Below are 12,783 nucleotides of genomic sequence, written 5' to 3'. Positions count from 1 at the left end.
AAATAAAAAGGCCAGACTAAATTATTTTTAAGATCCTGAGATTTTTAAAGCAGTCTTGTGACTTTTAAGGGGTCTGACTCATTGTACTTGAATGCTTGAAGTTGGCAGCAGCAAAGGGAGTACAGCAATTTATTGCTGAAAGCCTTCAAATGTGTGGGAAAGAGCATGGAGCACATCTGCAGTGATTAGGGAGAAAGAGGGACACAGGCCCAAACCCTTCTCCTCTGGCCAGGCTTCCACCAAGCTACCCTCCTCCATGAAGGCACCACACTAAACCCCAACAAAGCACCCCAGACATGGCAAAACCACTTCCCATTAGCAGGGATGGGATACACCTGACACCCTGGATTTCCACTCCACTGATGGCAAGGGCAGAGCCCACTGCCCCCAACCCCTGGGGCTGTCCCTGCCTGCCCAAACCAGCCACACCACATGGCTGAAGCCCAGGTCACCCCACAGCCTCTGCCCACTCACAAGTGCCTGGAGGTCTTCAAAGAGAAGCCAAGTGGCATTTTTTCTGTAGAAAAATGCCTCCCAAACTACAATCCCCAACATCCTCCACAGACCACCCCAGGCCTCTCTTCCCAACAAACCCTAAGGTCTCGGCCTTTCCTTAAGCAGCTTTGCTTAAAGCAGAAGTGCACTACAAGTACATAAACATCGTGGGCTGTACCACGCATTTATGGGCTCTGCAGTCCCTCCCGTGCTGCCCAACACACACACACACACTGCCCCAGGCCCAGGGGAAAACTTTCTGGGACAAGGGGGCAGCTTAGTGCCTCAGCACATCTGCTGCCCTGCCTTTTGGGGAGGTCACCAGCCCGGCGATGGCTGCGCTGCGCAAAGGGAGGCTCCTGCCTCGTTTCCCTTTGGCCACCACGCTCCACAGGAGTTTATTTATCTGCTGGCAGCACTGCTGCTTTCCAGAGCTCGAGGGTTCAGCATACAGCCTGATGAGAGCTCACATCCCCAGCACTGCATGGCAGCCCTTCCTTTGGGAAGAAAGGCAGTTATTGCATCTCATCTTCAGGGATTCCCCCCCAAGTGTCATTGACTTCCATCAGACAATTGCTGACGTAGCAGAGCCTTATTAAAAAGCTCAAAGTGGGCATACAAAACGTAATGCATTCTGCTGGCTTCCATTTAAAACTTCTCTGGAAACACCTTTTCTTTCACAGTATTCAGAATCCAAAACACCATGGTTTTGTCAGCTCATGGGAAATGAAAGAAATGAAAATGAACTCCCTATTCAGAATGAAATACAAAAATGAGAACAAAATGTGCTTAAAGCTAGCTTTTATTTTTTTAAATCAGTACAGTGTTAATGAATTAAATCTTTTTATCACTGAAGACATTACAAAAGTAAATGGAGCCTTTCTCCCTACTTACAGCAGTGTAAACTGCAAAATTTCATTAAAGTGAACAGAACTGTACAGGTGTAAAATGGGTTTAGTTAATGAAATGTCATTCCCAGAATTTTCATGGTATTTCTTTCATAAATTGACATCATCATACCCACATCAAAATCTGCTCTCTTTTCACCAAAGTAAGCTTGTAACAACTGATAGCAACTGCTGCCCTTGTTGCCCACATAAAGTGGTTGTAAATGAATAAAAAGGCACAGGCAGTACAAACACAACAGCAACTGCACACGTGCTATACCAGGTGTATTCCAGATTTCAATTCATCTCTTATAACTTTATCTTCAATATTTATCATATCTGACAAACACAATCCCTTCTGCACAGCACTCAGCATCTGAGGATGAGCTTTCCTATCAACGATTTCACATGGCCATACTCCACCTTTGATGTTTACACTTATCCACGCAGCAAAATAACTAGAAGCCAGACATTTAGAGCAGTCTAAGAGAATTAGACAATAGACACCCCTCATCTCTCCCACAACATCAGCTAAAGCCATTTTATGGCACATATCGTTACCACAAGGACTCTTTGGAACTTAAGGCAGAAATTCTCACAGCCACTGCTAATCAAAGGCAAGCCACCAGCACCATTTTCCACATGCAGTAACTCACCTCTCTGCTTCCAGGCGCATTTCCTCACGCTTTTGCCTCCTGAGTTCTCTGCGGCGTTCAAAGTCATCCATGGTGGGTGTTTAAGCGTTCCAAGCTCTGGGAAGGTCCAAATCTAAAAGGGAGATGATCACTTAGATGAGAGTGAAAACGCAAGGGATGCATTTAACCAGCTGAGTCCCTTTAGTTTTGTTTTGCTGTCTTAACTTCGCTGTAACTATTTTCTTTTTCCATCAAAAAACTCAACTTCCTCAGTATTGTTGAGATAAACAAGATTAATGAAACGTCTTGTAGGATAAACATAGCCCATGCGTTTAGTTTCCTAGTTAAAATTAAATCAACATGCTTTAAGTAAGGACTGTATACATCTGCTAGCCGCAGACCAGTTATTTGTAACGTCACAGGTCTTTTCCACTAACAAAAGCAACAATGCAGCAGGATTTTTAACTTCAAGCTTCCAATTTTTCACCGCAAGCAGTAAAAGCACTGCACAAGAGAGTTCTTACTTTCCTTAGTTGTACAGATAATTAAAAGTTCTGCAAAGGTTACTCCCCGTCTGTCTGTTCCCACCCCGCTTCAGAAATGCAAAAAAAAAAAAAAGAAAGTGAAGAGAAAATGAGAAAAGAAAGAAAAGGAAGAGAAAAGGAAAAGAGAAAAGGGAGGGGAGAAAACGAAAAGAGAAACAAGAAAAGTAAGCCACTGCTTTTAAATACCACCCAGGGGAAGTCAAACTATGTACAAATCCTGCTCAAAGAACGAAAAGTAGCAATATTTTTTTTGTAGTTTAATCCGCGCGTTTTCCCCGTGCCCTACCTTCTTCTTTATGATTTAGTCCATGAAGTATTTTCCCCTTTACAGTTCTTCATATACAAAGCCTTTCCAGCCTCGGTTTATATCCCATCAAGCCGACTATTACAGAATTCCCCTGCAGCCCCCAAACCAAAAATGACTACCAGAAAAGGGAAAGCTGCTCTCTTTTTGTCCCTGCTTTGTTTACAGAGCTGTCAGTGGTTAGTTAAACTCTGCCTGGAATCTGGCATTTAAGGCCTGCTCTAAGATTGCTTCCTGTGCAGGGCTGGAGGCCTCAGCTTCCTCTGCAATCCTAGCCCCGGCGCTGCACTCCGAGGACTTCCACCCCCCACGTCCCCCCCAAAACCACGTTTCCCAGCCCGTCACTCCGCAGAGAAAGCCACCGTGCAGATGCTGGCTAAAACCTCCAAAGGTGGCTCAGGAGCTGCTGGCAGCTGAAGGGAAACAAAGCCAAGGTGCATTTGTAGGTTATTTGGAGCGCTCTGTGTGCAGATGGAGATCCGTCTTGCGGCTTTATATTCCTGCCCGCCGGTGCAACGGCCAAGTGCCCTCCCCATAAAATCACTGGCACCAGCAAAGCCTTGCATGACTTCAGGGAATTCGTGCCTTTTTCTGCCCCCTTTTTTGGATTAAAACACTGCTGAGGGCAGGGGTTTTGTGAAGGTTATTTTATTAGTTTACTTTCCCTGGGGGTATTTTTCTTTCTGATTTGTTCCCAGATTGGGGGATTTTAAATTTTGTTGTTGTTGATGTGATTTTCCTTGCATTTGTCTGGGGTTGTTTTGTGGAGATTCAAAGGAAATGTTAATTTTGTGAATCTGATAGAGACAACACTACCATTGCTGCTGCTTGCCTTTTTTTTTTTTTTTTTTTAATTCAGTTAGACCACATATCTAAAAAGCAAGTTGCAACAAGACTTTTTGCCAATCTTGTGTTTACTCCTAGCACCGGGTACCCCTTGAAGAAGCCAGAACAGCAAATCTTCTGTTCTCTCCCAAGAAGTGTTTCCATCTCAGCTCGCATGTGCAGCTAAATCTGGCCCCAGTTGCTTTGCTGGAGGACCTGCGAGTTGCAGGGCTGACATGGTTCCCCCCGGCTGGGAGACAAGGATCAAAGGAGGAATGGGACACTACAGAGCAAGTTCAAAGCAGCATGCTGGTTTTCTGTGCAGATAACAGTGTCCTCAGGAACTAAGACTATACCAGGCAGCAGCATTTAGTCTGTGGAGTCATCATCAGGGATTTAAAACAAAGAGCTGGCTGTTAGGATGACAACTCACATGCTAGAAACGAGAATACCAACCCCAAAGCAGACATGCTTTGATACCTGGTTTATTTGCACCTTCATCACCTCCTACCCAGTCCCTCTCTCCACCTCTCATGGCATACTCTTTCCTTCTGGGCTGCTCTGTGCATCATTATCCCCATCCCTTCTCCAAATGTCCCAGCCCATCCTCCACCCCCCTCCTTTCTACATGGTCCTCAGCACCACCTCTCATCTCCAAAAGCTCAAGCTCTTCCTCGTGAGGAAGTCTGAGGAGGGTAATAACAACAACCCAGAACTGTTTCTGTTCTTCCTCCCCTTTTTTCCTTCCCAGGAGCACTGGGGAGATTGCCCAGCAGTGATAAGGAGCTCCCTGATGCAGCAACTTTTCCCCATCCTCGGGGTGCTTTTTTGTCGTGCAGGGAAGATCAGATGGATGGGGGTTTAGTACAGTGTAGTGTCTCCTCTCAAAGGACTGAGGCACAGCCACTGCAGGACATTCAGAAGGTTTGCAATCCAAATCTCCCTTTCAAAAATGAGGAAGCCACTTGGGAAATGGAGATCAGGTCAACAGTTTGACCTTTAGCTACCAAAACCATATTAGTGCAAGAAAATGAGCCATCAGCCTGAAGGTTCACTTGAAGAAGTCAACTATTCAGTGCTGTTCACTGTCTCCCCAAAAATGACAAGCTATCTTTCAGCCTCTGAGAACCACCAGACAATAACATCAATCTGTCTAAAAATTCTTCCCATTTCCACAAAAATATGTAATATATATAATATAATGCACACTTTTTTATACATAGTATAAAACCTAAGATTCTCAGAAGACTCAAGAATTGATTTATTGAGGTAGGTACCAATTATTTGAAGCGTTTTCTACAAACCTTTTTTGGGAGCATGCACATTTTAATGCTTTTTTTTTTTAAATGAAAATTGTTCATGAATGAAAACATGCTGGGACAAAATGCAACACTCCACCCAGCTCCCATCCAGGGCCTGCCTTCAGAGCCAATTGTGAAAATGTATCTGTGTGTGACCTTCCAAGGTGTGCAAAGACATTTTATTTTTTCACTCTTTGTATATTTTTTCTCCTGTAACACTTATTTTTAGTAAGTTGTTGTCAGACCAAAAAAGTTTCATTTTTCTGAAAAGACAAAAACCACCCCAAGAAAACCATTTCAAAAGCAATGTTGCATTCAACCTCAAAAAGACAAAGTCCCTAGTTTTATTTTAAATATAAAAATTTGTGGTTCCAAATTATAACAGAAAATATTTTGATACCTCAATTTATTTTTTTTTCCATATTATTTCCAGGTATGTTTTTCATCTAATTCCACTAGGAGACACCAATAAATTTTAAAGAAGCATATATATATATTTATTTATCAAATAGATGCAGATGTCTGAAACTATTTGACCAGTTCTATTCCCCTGGCATCCACACGTATTTGCAAATTACTGGAACATGGGCTACCCTTACAGTGGGAAAAGGTCCACCACTTATCATTTTGTTGTTTCTACCGCAAAACAAAATCCTCAGCATCTTTTTCAGCTTTTACACCACTGAAACAATCTGAAGTAAACTTTGGGGGGTTTTCCACCACCAGGTGCAAAAGATGGACCTGTGGAAGAATTTACCTACATTGCTGCATTGCTTGAATCAGAATCACAGCAAAGTGTGTGCTCTGAAAATATCATTTACCCACAAAAAAATCCTCATTTCTAAAGCAGTACCAGTCTCTCCCTCTCTGCACTTCACATAGTGCCTTTGATCTTCAGCTGACTATGGTTTATTGCTAAAATTATCTTGCTAAAAAGTACTTTCTTCAAGGACAGCCACATTTAATCCCTCCCAGAACAAAGCACACACTTGTAAATCCCGCTCCCCTTCTTGTCTCATCCCATGAGAAACTGAAAATTTAGTTGTCTTTCTTCAAGCTTTCATCAAGGTAGAAAATCAGAGGAAGGCGCACAGTAATTGCAAATACGTGACAAAATATTTTAATAGTACTTGGTGGGAATAGGCTTTTTGAAAGCAAACAATAAATTGGCTGAGTAGAAATACACATGCAACCATATAACTGTGTAACCCAGTATGGAGAGCAAAATAACCTCCTGCTCTGGCTCAGATTTAAAACTGTCCTCACCCTATTCCCAGCGCTGGTTTCAGAGACAGCTCAGCATCCAGGCGATCTTAAAAACAGATGAGCCAGTCTGGCAACAAGCAGAAACACAAACTACTCTTCAGGTCTTTAAACAGAAAGGTCTTTCAAGACCTCCCAATCACCTTTCCATTACACTGCATGAGCTCCCAGACTGCGATGTTTAGGCTGAGCTTCTGCACCAGCTTCAAACAAGCTGAGCCAGGAAGCTTCAAACCAAAGCATATTGCCTAATACAACACAGTCTTGCATGAGCCCCTGTGCTGGCCATGCCTGGTGGCTGCATTGCACAAGCACATTCCATCTTACTTCCCTCTTGGCACAATGAAAGAATTGCCAATTTCCTCGTCCACCTGAAGGGAAGCAAGGGGGTTTGGCCTTAGGTTTCTTTGTGACAAGAGAAATCTCCCGCTAAATTTCCTATCGTACCTAAAGACCTCTGCACGCTGTGCCCCACGTGTGTCCCTTTCCTTTCTGAGCCCAACAAGCCTCTCACACTGGTGAATAAAGTGGGGTACCAGCACAGGCCCATCCTGCTCTATGGCAGAATCCCAGCTCTGCAGGAGCTGAGAGAAATTTCAGGACCCTTCCAAGTCCAGCTACACAGAGGTTTCCCAGGTGCTTGCAACTAAACATTTGATTGTCCTCTGACCTGTCCTCTGCAGGATCAGGTGGTGACAGATGACCCAAGTTATTGCTCTGTCATTGCCCTCTTTTTTTTTTTCCTTAATACTACCACCAAAACCATCAAATTTCTCATTAAATTTTGACTTAAACTGAGACTGCACGCAGCTTTGTCACTTGTACCACATTAATCCAAGTATCCCATTTTCCCATTTTTGTCCACCTCAGGTGTTCAAAGTCCTGGTGTCTAAGGGTGGACCTTTCAAACATCAGCAAAGGACTTGTCAGTCAGAAGCATAAAGGATATTTTACTTCAGCTGGCTAAAAGCCATGACATCTACTGTATCCCTAAGACTGCCATTGCACTTTCTTTCTACCCCCTCCACCTCAAAAGTGAAAACAGAATGCCTTCATTGCCCCTTTTGAAGCTAAAAGCAACTCAGCAAGCAACACTCATTGTCTAAATGCGACTTGTTTAATCTGGCACCCGTGAAACACAGGTATGACAAGCATTCCACTGCAATATCTGGGAGAATTAAAGTTCCTTAATCTATCTTCTGTCAAAACAAATAAATGTGTTTTTTATTAAAATCTGTCAGAAAACATTTGGAAATTATTTTCATTGCTCCCCTATTAATTCTGCTTTAGAAGCATTCAGTGCCACTCGCATCTTTTAGAAACAGGCACGACTTCATTGAAATCACGAGGTGGAGTTCAAAGGATTGATCTGTCCTTTGTCACACCTCATGCATGGCTTTCTTCAGTCCAAGATGTTAGATATCACTGCAGTCATCCATTACCAACAGTAAGGCTCCATAAATTCATTTTCAACGTTCCTTTCATGCAAAAACCACATCTGCAATTGTTTCTGTAAACTTGGCCAAGTATTCATGTTGACTGCAGAAAATAAACTCTTGTACATATATACACACACACATACATACACACAAACTGGTATCAAGCAGCTTTATTCCTTCCCAAACAGAACAGCTCATTTGGGACCTGAGGCAAAAAAGATCTACTAGGTCAACATGAACACAGTTTTACTCCAATGTAGCTGTGCCTTGTTCATCTGACCATGCTTCTTAGGACTTCCAAGGAAAATTCATCAATGGCAAACCAACCTTAGAATAAGAAAATCAAACTTTGGTGTTTTCTCAAGGTCCCAGTTTCAGTTCTTCAAACATTTCACTTCCAGCTACGTGTATATTTCTAAACAACTAACTTTATGAGAAGGAGGCAGTGAATTACAAAGAATTTCAACAAGGAAATCAAAAACCCCATCTGCTAAAGTCTCAGCTTTTGATATAATGTACAATTTCCATCTCGTCTTTCACAGGAGTTTAAAAAGCTCATGTACGTTGGTGGGGCATTTGCAAGCCTGATGAACATATTAGTGAGCATCTCTGTGGCATCCTGAGCAAAAATATGCAGTGCTTATATAGAATAGAGATTCCCAGCTGGTGCTTTGTGGACTACTGATGGCCCACAGGATGATGCCATGGTCCAGGCCCTCAATTCCAGTAGGTGCAGAGCAGGTTTCACCCGCCCCGCCTCCAGCACAAGTTACCAAAGTGTACATGTTCTTGGAAGGGGCCAGGCCCTGTGACAGCTGCTGCTGCTACAGAACCACATGAAAGTGCTGGCAGGGAGCTTTTTATAGGGCTTTGTTCCTGCCAGAGTTTACTCCTTGGGTCTGCAACTAAAAGATCCGTGGCTGGTCCATTTCTTGTTGCATGATCTAGCTCAGGACTGGGGCAGGAGCGCTGCAGAGCTGTGCAGTCCCAGAGGCACCAGCAAACATTAGCGCTGCTGCAGCAGCCAGAGCTCCCGTCTCAGAGCCACTCGGGTGCAATGGAAAGTCCCCATTTATCTTTACTCCCTTAGGCAGGCTGGTTGAGGATATGCCATTTCCACTCCTCCTACTTCCTTCCTCACCTTTCCTCTACTGCACGTTGACTTAAGGGCCAGGCAGAGCTTTCTCTTGACATTTGGATTTGCATATACTGGCCCCACCCCTGAACTCTGTGACATTTGTCTATCATTTCCCATTAGCAGATGAAGGAAGAAACAAGACATAGCTGGAAGCTGCTGGCACAGCCACTGGTTCTCATGGTAGAAGGATCGACCCTTGACTCTCCTCTTCAAGTGTCCTCTGAAGTATCTCAAATATGTTGTCCCCAAAGATCAGAAGATACTGAAATATTATTCGTATACAAACTAGTGTTGAAATCTTGGTCCTGTTGGAATCCTTGGCACACTTCCCAGAGACTTCAGTCAGGACTGGATTCCACCCTCACAGGCCAGATTCATCTAATACCCACTATGAAAGTTCGATGGGCTTACCCTGCAGGGCAGAAGCTGGTGTAATCTCAGATTTTGACAATATAGGCTACTTCATCCTCTTGTACCATTGTGCACACAATTGCAAAGGCAGAATTTCTTTTACTCCTGCAATCCTTGCTTGTGGGAAATGAATTATTCTTACATGTACTGTTATCACTGAGGAAACACTTAGACTTTGCTGTAGATACAAAGGGCAGTAAAAGCTGCATTGCCCTTTACCACTGTTTAATTGTAAGTGAGAATAACACAGGTAATGAGGATGAGGCCCCCATTTTGAAAGGCAAAACACAGAAATTGAAGGGATTTTATAGTCCACAAAACCATTTGTAAAAGTGCTTAATCCCAAAATGAGCTCTGACTTGTGTTCACTTTTTCCTGCAACCAAACACTGGGAAGCAGGCTCATGGGATATCATTCACCAGTGACCCTTTGCCTTTTATCTGCTTCTACCAGCAAACACCTTCATCTTCATGTTGCTAATCTAATCACAAGAATGCCCATATCCTGCACTCAGTCCTCCTGCACGCTTTGTCACACATCTGTGGCCTGACAGTTGAAACTTGTGGCAATGCCCCAGCTCTTGGCCAGCTTCGTCTCCCACAAGCTCCAAGAGCAGAAAAACAGCACCCAGGCCAACAACTTCCAGCCAGGAGCTCTTTGTTTTTAATAATAGGAAAGAACAGCTAGCTCAGATGACCAAGATATATTAAAGAGGAGAATGCACTTCTTGCCCTGTTAAATGACAATGCCAATTTCCCACTGATTTCTATCAGAAAAAAAAAAAAAAAAAAAAAAAAGAGAGAATGGAAAAGAGTATCGCACGGGCAGAAGCAGCTGCACAACTGTGGAAAAGCCAATCTTCACTTCTGGCCTACACAAACAAAACTGCTACCCTGTATCCCTTTAAAGGCATAGGGAGAAGGAAAACTTACTCGTTCTTGTCAATGCTGCCTCATGTGATCAAATCCCCTAGAGAGGGAGCCTCATGCTAGCTCAGCTGGCAGGAGCCATAGATGCGCTGCGTGCCCTGATCCTGCCACGGCTGCCTCCCCTCTGAGGAAATGTGCTGGGTGGAACGTGCCCCAGGACAGACACAGAGTGACACAAGCACGACCCAGGACCCCAGGCTGGAGCGAGGCGCAGTGGAGGTGCAGCTGGAGGCAGAAGTGCCTGCAGGAGCTGCTGACCATGCACCGAGTGCTAATCAGTGTGAGCTGCTACTCCCTTCTGGACGCTCAAAGCCGCAGTGCACCCCCGTGGGGAGATGCCACCACAGAGGTGTGAAGCAGAACAAGCCACTGGAGCAGAAACCATGCTGGTTTCTGCCACCCAGGGATGCCCTCAGGAGTGGCACGGGACAGGACAGTCTGGTGTCCATCATGAGCAGCAGGGGCTCGTACTGGGAGCCGCAGCCACAGCTGGGGCAGTAGGCAGAGGGGTTGGGCCCGGAGTGGTGCAGGCATCAGCCAGGGAAGGTGGTGCTGTGTCCAAGGGCAGGAGCATTTCTTCTGCACCACAGCTGGCGAGGGAGCCAGCAGTAGTGGTGCAGCTCGCCATATTTGCCTTTCCACTTGAAAGAAGGGATTTTCCCTGTCCAGGCAAGGAGCTGATCAGAAAATGAAGTGTCTGCCTCTCTGACTTCTGCTACTCTGCTCCCAGCCCTGCTCTTGTCCCACCCTTGCACAATCTGTTGACCTTCATGCCCACATGCAATACCTCACCAATACATTTTCTGAATCTATTTGTTTCCAAGCAGGTTTTATGGATGTTTTAGCACTCTATTTACACACTCTCTCTGTATCTCTCAGGTCTTGAATTAAAAAGCTAAGGCCATGCCATTAAAAATAATGAAATGTTTGAGCAAATCTCAAGGTAAGGTTCCAACAGCAATATTCACTCAGCCAGGCTTCAAACTCCACGTTTTCTGGAACGCGTTTCAAAATACAAAATCATGATACATTAAGCTACACGGTCAGTCATAAAAAAGTAATAGAAAATAATATGAAGACACAATGCAGCCAGCTCACTGTGGCTTCCAGTTTTGTGTTTTCAACCCTTTTTCTTTTTGTGTTAAAACATGCAGCTCTAGGATCCAGCTCTGCCTGGTGCTGAACATCATAAACTCTCTAATGAGAGTTGAGGGGATCTCTGTTGCTTGCTCTATTGAGCCAACACCAAGCAGCAATACCAGGTTTTAGTCATCACCCCTGCATTTTTAAAGAAAAAAGAAATATGACCAAAAATAACGCAGCACACCTAAAGTTCTTTGGTGTGCTGATGTTACTAGTTTTGCCCGAAGAGACACTGAGTATTTTGAATCCAACCAGTTCCTTGGAAGAAAGGAATGATAAATTTTCAAGGTGTTGCCAGTTGCTCTTCAATTTTAACTCATCTTCCCTCCCAATACCTTTAAACTTACACAGAAAAAACACATGTCACCATGATAGATACATTGCAGCTGAAAGTCCAGTTATTCAATTGCAGAACATCATGGAAGTCTGTGGAATTCCACTTGGAATGGATCCAGCTCCAGAAATTTCTGCTGGGCTTTTCCAGCTCACACTTCCAGTCATCTTTAAAAATGAAACCCAGATTGTTTCCCGCCAAGTAGGTCTATCAATTCATCTCTAATAAGCAGCAATCCTGTGTCATTTTGGTTGCAAGTTGAAGCAGGAAGTCAGTCCTAGCTTTAAAGAGCTAAAACAGGGCAGCAAAAACACAGAGCTTTTCAACATGACCATTCCAACAGGGTATCACAAAATAGATGTATGTCCCTCAAGCTCTTTGCCATATTTGAAGCCTACATCATACTCCCCCCACTTTAGGCTGAGCTTGGCTGAAAACAAGGAAACACTAACGCAACGATGTCACCAAACCAGAAGACCCAACAACAGCAAGGCTTTGGCCTGGCTCAGAGTCAATTAAACAAGACAGGTGAGACCTGACAGTATCTTGTGTGCACACAGACATACATAAATGCTTTGTCTTAATGTGACAAAAGAAAGTTACACTTTAGCACTGCGTAAAGCAAATAAATTTTAAAATTGTTTAATTCATTTAGGAACAGTGCCTCAGGTATCTGTGTGGTCCAGAGGAAAAAAAATGTAATATTCCATAAAAAAATAAGTGGGGAAAAAACCCCATCTCTGTAGTGAATGTTACCTACTACCATTCCCTAAATAATCCTCCATAGGGATCCAAAACCCCTATGGGCTCTCCTCCAGCCTCCCTTGTTGCCATGTAATTCACCCAGCTCAGACAGACACGGAGCACACATGACTGGTCACAATATAGGTTCTGGGCCCCAAAGGCACATGAAGCCCCTTTTTCACAGCCACAGGGTGCAGTTGGATGTGTACAGGGAAGAATCAAACCAAAATCCCAGATGATAATGCTTGCAAACTTGGAGGAGTCTTACAATCCATATCCCAGATTAAAAAAAAAAAAAAAAAAAAAAAAAAAAAAAAACCCCCAAAAAAACAAACACAACAAAAAAAACAACAAAAAAAAAAAAAAAAAAAACCCAAACAACAACAACCC

General features: G+C 43.8%; 1 protein-coding gene across 1 annotated transcript in view; it reads right to left on the bottom strand.

The window, feature by feature from the left end:
* CALD1 (caldesmon 1) overlaps positions 1-12,783 on the bottom strand; it is a 178,402-nt gene that overhangs the window by 84,297 nt on the left and 81,322 nt on the right. Inside the window, 1 exon segment of the mRNA XM_017726269.1 lies at positions 2,039-2,150. Within this exon segment, the coding sequence (XP_017581758.1) occupies positions 2,039-2,109 (71 nt within the window). The 5' untranslated portion in view covers positions 2,110-2,150.

Source organism: Corvus brachyrhynchos, unplaced genomic scaffold, assembly GCF_000691975.1.
Source record: "Corvus brachyrhynchos isolate BGI_N302 unplaced genomic scaffold, ASM69197v1 scaffold191, whole genome shotgun sequence".
Lineage (NCBI taxonomy): Eukaryota > Metazoa > Chordata > Aves > Passeriformes > Corvidae > Corvus > Corvus brachyrhynchos.
The sequence above is the reverse complement of the archived record's forward strand: the minus strand, read 5'-3'. Positions and strand labels throughout refer to the sequence as shown.